The 10,688-nt window shown below is 35.1% G+C and overlaps 1 protein-coding gene across 1 annotated transcript in view; it reads left to right on the forward strand.

Annotated features, from left to right (window-relative positions):
• Positions 1-9,953, forward strand: part of LOC110027871 (probable homogentisate phytyltransferase 1, chloroplastic) — a 29,718-nt gene extending 19,765 nt beyond the window's left edge. Inside the window, exons 7-10 of the mRNA XM_020729489.1 lie at positions 7,677-7,760; positions 7,855-7,950; positions 9,354-9,458; positions 9,712-9,953. Coding sequence (XP_020585148.1) covers positions 7,677-7,760; positions 7,855-7,950; positions 9,354-9,458; positions 9,712-9,753 — 327 coding nt within the window. The 3' untranslated portion in view covers positions 9,754-9,953. The remainder of the gene's footprint in view (positions 1-7,676; positions 7,761-7,854; positions 7,951-9,353; positions 9,459-9,711) is intronic.
• Positions 9,954-10,688: the final 735 nt, after the last annotated feature.

Genomic DNA, 10,688 nt, shown 5'->3' on the forward strand with positions numbered 1-10,688 from the left:
GTTGGCTTTAGAAATCATTTTTCATCATTTTCTATTTGTTGCTCCATGACATTTCTAAACCTTTTTTTTTGTGTTATTTTTAACCTCGTTACCTTTGGTTTTGTATTTTTGCTTACTAATTCTTCCACATTCATTTTATATACTCAGCTTATTAGTACATCTACTCTTTGTAAAATAACTTTATCATAAATGACCAATATCTTCCATGGGCAATATGTTGATTTTTTAATACAATTGTAAATCACTTAGGGGCTGTTTGAGATTACTTATTTTTGCACTCTATTTTGTTTATTTTGTTTTATTTTTGATACCAGAGAACCAAACAACAATAAACAAAAAAATATTATTACTAAAAGAACAATAAGCGATTACAACTAACACACTTGAGAGAAAATGCAATAACATGACACATGACACATAGGTAGGGTAGATCTCAGGTGGTGGTTGTGGTCGTAGGGTAAACCTTGGAAACAACAGGGTAGCAAGGGGTGACAGTCCCAACAACAGTAGTTTGTTGTTTGGGGGCAGCAAATGTGAGGGGGAAGCGTGATAGGGAGGGCGACAAGTCCGAAATAGGTGGATGTGAAAGCGAAATACTGTAGGAAAATAGTGATTTCCTACAGTTTTGGGTGGTCGTAGCGAAGAAATTCGGTGGGAAATGATGTGTGATGGTTGGGGAATGGTGGAGGCCGGCTGTTTGGGGTATCGGCTGTGTGGGGTGGCATCAAGTTTGGAAGAACAGTGGACTATTGGCCTTTGTTACCACAGTAAGGTTAGGAGGGGTTTTGGTAGGAGGGTTGTGTGGGGGTGGCATAACGACGTAGATTCTCACAAGGCAAATCCCGATTAGGTAAATTTATAATATACTTCTCCCACTCATACTCAACTGGATGTATCTAATAAGCAATTATATCGGGAGGAATTAACTATTGAGCAAAATCTATGATAAAAATTGACCGCCCTGAGATATAACCACTTAGAAGAGGCATTTTCTTCTTATTCTTAGAAACGACCTGAATCCCATTGTAGGATGTTCTTTCCCCAAAAATCTTAAGGCGGTTTCGAACAATTCGGTTCATCCATCTTTTTTGACATTCTGTTTGTGGGTACACAGTCGAACTGAATCTAACACTCAAATCACTCCACATGCTCTTCCAAAAGTAGCTAAAAAGCTTTTTATCTTTGACAACTTAGGAGATATGCTATATATCTGAAAATTTTGAAATCCTCTTATCTGAGGTTGCTCTGTGTCTGGTATTAGTTCCTTAAACTCTTAGCCCTTTTGGATATCCAATGTTAGTTTGGTTGATGCTCCTCTCAACGCCTGCAAAATGGTAATTCGAGGCACCATAATCTCATACTTTGCATGAATGCCCATTACTTCAGTCCCATTTCCTTCTAGAATAGTATTGTTAACTCAGCTGGAGTATCTTTCCTGGGTTCAATTGGAATCAATGACATCTCTTTCTCATTGGTTGGTGTTGGTACTCACCATTTGTGTTCTCACATTTTTCAGTGTTAACTATATCATTGTCAATTTATTCAGCTGCTCCCTGCTCAGTGAAATAGACCGTACCCTTTTTTGAGCAATTTGTTGCCTTGCTTCGAAACCCATGGCACTTGACGCACTTTTTGGTTGGGAAAAATTTGAGATTATTGGTTTGCTCCACTTGTTTGCTACTCTGAATCAATTTCTCCTCAATAGGGGTCGGTTTGGATGTTCCTCTGAGTGTACTCTGGTTGTAAGATCTCGGGGTTAAACCCTACCTGTAAGATTTGGTAATCAATCGATGATGGGGTTTCTCCACTTTTGAAGTTGTGGTATGAATATTCATTTTGTAGTGAACTAGTAGATACTGACGCTGCATCTTTCATTTCATTTTTAGACTACACAGTGTTCTTGTCTTTTCCCTCACGCTAGCGTATGTGCTTCAAATATTTATATCAAAATAATGCAGTCTTTTTAACTTGTTGGTGGCTAGTTTCATCATTCTATTCGGTGGGATGTCCTGGTACACATAAAAGTTTCACAGTTTGGAGCCACTTGATAAACTTGTTCGGATTCAAGTGACCGTCTAAATATGACAAAACCACATTTACTTCAAGATCTTGGATTCTCTGATATTTTACGTCAAATAGGCGGGGTAGTGGTTCTTCATCTCTGGAATCAAATGTATTTTGGCTGACCTCTTTGGATGGTCTTCTTTTCATCGAACTGCTATAACATTAAGCATAGTTGCTGTTGTATCTCTTCCACATTAAACTTCTTATTAGCGTCTGACGCTTATCTCCTCCATGATATGTTTAGAATCTGAGCTTGGGTTGGTGGAAGATGGTGTATAGGGATGTAGGGTGGAAAAGAAAATTTTTGGTTGATTGGTTTGAAAAATCAACAAATGGAATGATTTTTTTGTGGGGGTGAGGTTGGCTATTGTTGGATGTTAAGAACTCTAAGATAGGATTAGGGTTAGGCCAGCTCTAATACCAAATGATACTAGAGTTGACCCAAACAACAATAAACGAACAAATATTATTACTGAAAATGCTATTAGACGGTTACAACCAACACACTTGAAAGAGAAAATACAACAACACGACACACAACTAAGGTGGATCTCAGGTGGTGGTGGTGGTGGTCGTAGGAGGGACCTTGGAAAGGTGGCAGTAGAGATTATGGTTAGCTGCAACAATAAGGGAGCAAGGGGCGGCGGTCCCAAAAGTAGGGGTTTGTTGTCTCAGAGCGACAACAGCGAGGGGGAAGCGGGATAGGGGTGACAATAATTCCAGAAGAGGAGAAGGTAGCTGGGGAAGCAAAATACTGTAGGAAAATAGTAATTATCTACAGTTCCGAGTAGCGGTAGCAAAGGAAGTAGGCGGGAAGCGAGGTAGGAAGGTTGGGGAATGGTGGAGGTCGGTTGTGTGATGTGGCAACAAGATTGTGAAATTGGGTTACAACAACATGTGTTAGGTGGGGGTAGGATAAGAACGACAACAATATAGACAGCGGGGTAGTAGTCTCAAATGGCTGGAGACCGACAGGCAGATGGCTGAAAAAGGTGAAATTGGGGTTGTTGTTGGGTTGGTAAACTAGTTGGCTGCTGGGAAGGGGATGCAGATGGAGGAATCAGAAGACAACCAAAGAGTTGTTTGGGGGTTCCTGTGGGGAGGAAGGATGGCGGGGGCAACGAAGGGAGGAATGCGGAGGATGAAAGAGTCGGAGATAAATACCCTCGCAGGAACAAGCTACAATTGGAGCACCACTTCCCTTGGAAGGAGATCACCGCCTCATACGAGCTAAAGTTGGAGCACCACCCATCTTTGGATACAACCCTATAAGAGAGAAAGAAGACGTCGATGGTTGTCTTGACAGAAAATATGCACCTAAAAACTGCCCTCAACTCAAAGAACAACACATAAATATTGCTAGTAAATAACTAAGAGAATTGGGAGCCCCACTCCTATTGGGCAACAACCCTAATCCCATAGGTTGACCAACCACTTCCTCCTTATAGTTGAACTAGTTTAACCTTCTTTCCAACCGTCTGATTCAATTGAGGGGAGGGAAACACCCTGCATCAATTTATGCTTTAATTTAAAATAAAATATGTTTGGTCAGTTAAAATAAAATAAGGTTGTGTTTGAAAATACTCAAAACGTTTAAAGATTATTTTGTGTGTTTTAAAAAATATATTAATTTGTTTTTAAAAATAAAAATAAAAATATTTTTAAGAACACACTAAGCGAACATATTTTTAAAAATAAAATTTTAAAAAAAAAGAAAAAACAAAATTGATCCCAATTCCTTAGCCTTCTTATTAATGCGTAGCGTTGTTTTGTTTCAATGATTTTTTTTCTTATCAACTCCCAAATAAGGCTGTGAATTTAGCTCGAAGATCGTTAGTCGCTCGAAAATTAATTTGAATTTTGGCTCGGATCGAAATAAGTTAGTCGAGATACGAGCCAAAATTTTGGATTGAATTTTTTCGAGCCGATTTTGATCTGCCTCAACTTGGCTCGAAATCGGATCATTAACAATCCTAGTGATGTTAGGGGTTGTGAATTTAGCAACTTCAGCTTGAAGATATTTAATCGCTGAAAAATTGATTCAATTTTTGGCTCGAATTGAGATCAGATCAAAATAAACAAGCCAAGCTATGAGCTAAAATTTTGGATCAAATTTTTTTAGTCGAATTTGAGTTCGAGCCAATTTTAGGCCAACCCTAGCTCGGTTCAAAATTGAATCGTTAACAACCCTACCCTCAAATTTCTAAATATTTGGTTTAATTGAAATTTAATAAAAGTCAACTTCAATTATGCTAGATATTCTTTATTGCTTGGAACTCACAAGGCCCTACTCTATTTTTACGTCTTTGTTCAAACTCTAAAAGCCCTTCCTTTTTCTATTTCCTTGTTCTTTTGTATAATTGATTACTAAACCTATAATACATATATATTGCTTAATCTTACTAAATTATTGACCAATAGTTATCAGCTTCATATTCACTAAATCATGTACCAACACTTATTGATGCGTGCTATTTATAGATCATGAGAATTCTTCTAAAACATACCAAAAAAAAAAATGAAAACATTTGAATAAAGATAAAAAAGTATATGAACTAGATTTTTTTTTCAATTTTAATTTTTTTGTGGTTGAAGGCTATTTTACAAAGCCACAACCACCTAAAATATTAATAATTTCTGCACACGTGCATGCGGGTACACACTCAGAGAGAGAGCGAGCATCTCTTAGAAGGATATGGTCCATTCTTGAACGCTTCTTGCTCTTCATTTAAAAAAAATATGAATTGCTAGTATTTAAACGATTGCTTTTACTTTTTCAAAGACTTTAATTACTTCAAATCTTGGCCATTCAAGTATTTTAATTGAGGATAAAATATTGTTAAGGAAAGTAAACTCTAATACTTCTAAATATATGGAAGTTTAATTCTATATATCTTTATTTAATAAATTCCATGACATGTTGATGTACTTTTTTTTGTGATGTTTTGAAATTTGAGTTTGTATTTCAGTAGGTTTCATTGTGTTTAATAGTGTATGATTCTATATTTTTTTTTCGTTGAGTATCTTCTTCGCTTTATGGTGTTCGCAATGACGTGAATAACTTGAATTAACACACTAAATCAAATGCCTCAAAGAAGGTTTTGTAGATTCACTCATTATGCTATCAACCTCTTGGAAGAAGAGAAATAGAGCGAAGAGATTAGTAACATTCTCAGTCTAAGCGATACTTTTTATTTTTGTTTTGTTTGCTGCAAGTTTCCTTCTATTTATCGCAAAGAGTAACAGTTCCGGAAAATTCATTTATTTATTTATTTTTATTTAATTTGAGTTTCATTCTTTTCTTTTTCTTTTCTGGCTTTTTCTATTTATACATTTTTAATTAGGTTAATTTCTATTTGGGATCTTTTTTATAGTGATATTTTAGCTCTTTTGAGAACTTAGTTTGATTTGTGTATTTTGGAGATTTTTCTCCGGGTTTTGCTCTCTAGTGTTATAGCCTCTTTCTTTTGCAAATGGTGTGTCTATAGCTTGCCCATTAATGAGTGATGAATTCCCCTCACCATCCGCACCTCGCCGTTTCGCTGCTCGTCTGATGTTTTCTGCCGGATAGCAGTCAAAACAGTTGCCACCTGCTGTTTACAGCAGGAAACAGCTGTTTTCCTGCTCCCCGTTCACTGTCTAATCGCAGTTTTTGCCAAATTTTAATCACCATCTACCCTCCCACCCCATTACGCATTGTACACCTTCCCTAAAATCCCTTTTTATTCTCTTACACCTTCTAGGAGCCCTTAAATGGTTTCATCTAGTATCACAGACGGACAAATTCTATATTTTTAGATATTTATCTTTCTTGTCCCAAATTTAAAATTTTTAAAAAAAAAAATCCACCATACCCTAGTTTTGGCTTTAATGTTAAATTTTCAAATGTCAACTTCCTACCTTTAGAAAAAATTCACCTCGACACATATCACCAAGTCCTAAGCCCCCAACCAACCTTAATTTGCAATTCTGCATCCACTAGAACTCTAAGTGGCCTAACTCCATTTTGTATTCTCTCACACCTTTTAGGAGCCCTTAAATGGTATCATCTGGTATCAGAACAAGACAAACTCTAAATTTTTAGATATTTATCTTTCTTGTCCCAAATCCAAAATTAAAAAAAAAATAAAAAAAATTCACCATACCCTAACCATTCCTACCGCTATGCATAGCCCTATTGTTAAATTTTCAAAAGCCAACTTCCTATCTATACAAAAAAATTCACCTTTACCTATCATCAAAATATAACCCAACCAACCTTGATTTGCAATTCTGCATCCACTAAAAGTCTGATATGGAGAAAATGACACAATGCCATCTGAATGAAATACTCAAAAGGTGTCCAGGAAATTACATTGGAGGATATGCCGTGAAAAATCCTTCAATTATAACAAAATTGCTACATTTGAGAGGAGACAATTTGATGAGATCACTCATAAATACAGTCGTGACTCGCTAAATCGAGAGAAGAAAATAAATCCCTTCCTCCATAAAGTTTTTAGCGCTGGAGGGCCAGTATCCAAATTCTTTAATTTCCTTATTAACAACTATCCAGATCTCATTATTATTTTTAATCTTCCCAATGGACAATGGTTAATAACCTTTACTAATTTTCTTGGATTATCAGCCTTTTATTTATTTTTTTTTTAAAAAAAGTAATATTTATTATTCTTATGATTGGTTATCGCCTTTACATCAACCCTCAACCATTCTCTTCTAGATTTAGGAACCACAACAGTGGGTGTGACATCTTTTGAATCCACATATTCTGAAAGAAAGCTTGACATGTAATTGTTTTTTGTTCTATTCATAACTGCGGGTACTCTGAGGTTTTGTTATCTTTTGTTGATTTGCAGTTACTTGGATGTAATATTCTTATTAACTTTATATTAGATAAATAAAAAATATTATGCTTCTTTTCTAAATAACTCAAATTATTTTATGGGCATTTACATACATACCACCCAATGTATTTACATATCTAGATTGTAAACTTTACTTTTTATGTTTATACTACCAAAATCTTTCATATTACATCAAAAATACCATCATTTTAACTTTTAATGAGTAAAATGTATCTCTTCATATATGAAAAAAGTTGAAATTTAGGTGTTAGATTTGTGAATACATAGAAATTGAGTGGTATGTATGTAAATATTTCATTATGTTAGTACCCAAGATAGATGAATGCAAAGGACAATCATAAAGCCATATCTAATAAGCGATCAAGGCAATGATATATATATTCATAAAATATTCTTTCATTATTTGCAATTGGCATTGAGTTAGCTCTTGTCAATGTAATATTCTTATTAGTTTTATTTTAGACAAAAACAGACTTCTTTTCTAAATAAATCATAAATGGTCCAAATACCCAGATTGTTGAATGGAAAAGACAGTCATAAAACTAGGTTTAATAAGCTAGATTATGCAATGATTAAGATAGTAATGTCGGCATATTTTGATTTTACGCACGCGCTCGCTCGCGCGCGCGCATATACACACATATATATTGGACATTCTTTCATTATATACAATGGAGATTGAAGGCAGCTGTTTGTTGTGTTCATGCTTATGGTATTGCCATGTTATCTCTTCTTGTGCCTTGATAAATTGATTTGCAGGATATACCAGATATCGACGGAGATCGAATATTTGGTATTCGTTCTTTTACCGTGCGTCTTGGTCAAAAGCCGGTTAGTTGTTAATCAATCAGCTTTAGCTTTTTCAAAAGTATAAACGGTATTTATGATATTCTTTTTTCTCGTGGATCTTTTTGCATTTGAGCAGGTATTTTGGGCATGTGTATACCTCCTTGAGATGGCTTACACTGTAGCCATAGTGGTTGGAGCAACTTCAACCTGCCCATGGAGCAAGTTTGCAACTGTATGGCTGAAGAATCTTCTGTATTAGTAACATCCATTATTTGAATAAGGGGCATTTACGTACATACCACCTAATTCCTATGTATTTACATATCTGCACCTGAACTTTTGCTTTTACATTCATACCACCCGAATCTTTCATATCAAATAAAAAATACCACTATTTTAACTTTTAAAAAATGAAATGTGCCCTTTCATGCATACCAGGTGGCATGCATATAAAAACTGAAGTTTATGTGTCAGATATGTAAATACATAGAAAGTGAATGGTATCTTTGTAACTCTACCCTTTAATAATCCTTTTTTAATTATTTTATTTCATTATTTTTCTCTTTTGCCGTCTTATCTACAATACTTAAAGGTTGAATTAAGCTTTTCTTGTTGTTTTCTGTCATTGTTTTTAATTCATAATTTTCTTCACTTATGATTAATATCTTCAAATTACACGGAAATACAATTTTTTATTCAACGGAAGCATGCAAATAGTTCTGATTTATCTCATTTCATATGTAGGCAGTGACATTTTTTATTCAGTTAAATTTATTGGTTTCTTCTTTGGATTTTAAGTGATATTACAAATATCCCTTTTGATGTAATGGCCGAAAAGGATTCCGTGTCTGTAGCTGATATTCTGTTTTTCTTACAAGGGGGTCTAGCCTAAGGGAAAATTTGTCTTTTGTGCCCCCAAGGGTAATTTAGTCTTTTATTATTATTATTGTTAGGTATAAATATATTTGTTCTGTCTAGGATTAGGGGGATGAAAGAGATTAAGTTGTGAGCCTTAGGTCTAGGGTTTGGGAGAGATTTACTACATCTTTAAACGTCTCGAGTTGTAGGTATTTATCTTTGTATTCTTGTTGAGTTGTTTGGATTATTACAAAAACATTGTGTTTGCTCTAACTTCTGTGAAAATCTGTGCTGATTTCAACATCAAATCATATCAGTTTCACGAGAATGCTATTTAATAGTTCCATGCAAATTTGGCTTTGTTACTTTTTTTGTGGGGCATTTACATTGCAATTCTTATAGATTTATGTTTCTCACATCAAAACTTTCATATTTTTACGCTTAGCACGCGATTCTTTTGTATAGTATTACAAATAGCACTAATTATCACTTCTTAATAGTTAAATCCCCCATTTCATGCATAGATAAAGTGCTATGCGTGTAAATATAGAAATTTTGTTGTGAGATACGTAAATCCATAAGAATCGGGTGCTTCTCACTTCTTAAAATGAAACACACCTTTTCATGCATAGCTTTATCACACCAAACTATTATAGAAGTAAATACGAAAGTTCGGATGTTAGATATGTAAATACTTAAGAATTGTGTGGCGTTTATGTAAATTTTCCTATTTTTTTATACATATCATAAACTTAATGTAAAATGTTTTTCTTTCAGGTATTGGGCCATGCTGCACTTGCATTAATTCTCTGGAACAATGCCAAGTCTGTCAGGTTGACAAGCAAAGCTGCTATAACCTCCTTCTATATGTTTATTTGGAAGGTAATTTTTTTCTAGCTCTAATATTTACATATCTACCCCCTAAAATTCAACTTTTACATATATGCCACTTCGCCTTTTGCATGAAAAGGTGTATTTAACGTTTAAAAGTTAAAAGTAGTTATATTTTTTATGTGATGCGAAAGATTATGAATATTAAAATGCAAATACATAGGAATTAGGCGGTATGTTTGTAAATGTCCCTTTGCTCTGTTTTCCTTATAATCTCTGCCTTCTTTGTTTGGTGATGTTGCAGCTATTTTATGCTGAGTATTTGCTCATTCCATTGATAAGATGAAGGCCGTTGGAGTCGAGGATTCAAAGGCGTGGTGGTACTTGACTCAATTCCTGTGTATTTACTTATCTAACACCTAAATTTCAATTTTTACATATGTGCCTCCTTTCTAATTACATTGTTTAGGAGTTAAAATAGTGGTATTTTTTGTGTGATATGAAGGGCTTGGGTGGTAGAAATGTAAAAAATGAAGTTTAGGGGTTATATATGTAAATACATAGGAATTGGGTGGTATGTACGTAAATGCTCCAAAATAAAAATATATTAATTTGAATTGGTTGGGCAAACCGTTGACAGTTTTATTACAATATTTAATAATGTGATCAAGGCTGGTCATCAGGATAAGGTGGCTTTTGTTTTTTTTTTGGACTTCTATGCTTTTATGCATTTTCTTAATGTATTATTGCATGATTTTTATGTGTGCAATTTGGTATTATCACATTTGAGCAAAGTTAATGGTATTGTCGGGTCTTCAATACGTTGTTCTACATTGTATTTTAGATGCAACATTATCAAGTAAGGGTTATCAATGGTGGCGAGGAAGGACCGTCGGCGGTGGTTGATGGCGGCCGACCAACAATGGTCGATGTCAGTCTGTGATTATGGTGGTTGGAAGTTATCATTGGATATTTAATATTGTTATATATTACAACCGTATTATGGATACAACATTAATGAATAGGGGCGGTTGACGGTGGCTAACTAGAGCGGTCGGCAGTGGTCGATGACAGCCGACAAGTGGCGGTTCACAGTGATCGAAAACAACCATAAGTTTTTGCCAATTCGTCAATTTAGAAAATGCTTTGGAATTCCTTCTCTTTTCCTCTTCCCCAAGTGAAGAGATTGGGTTTATTTATGGGTAGGGTAGGGGCATTTAGGGTCTTTTTGGCGCAGCTGCAGATTCTCAGCTTTTCAGCTGCAGCTGCGGTGCCCCCGGA

This window comes from Phalaenopsis equestris, unplaced genomic scaffold (genome assembly GCF_001263595.1).
Source record: "Phalaenopsis equestris unplaced genomic scaffold, ASM126359v1 Scaffold000457, whole genome shotgun sequence".
Classification (NCBI taxonomy): domain Eukaryota; kingdom Viridiplantae; phylum Streptophyta; class Magnoliopsida; order Asparagales; family Orchidaceae; genus Phalaenopsis; species Phalaenopsis equestris.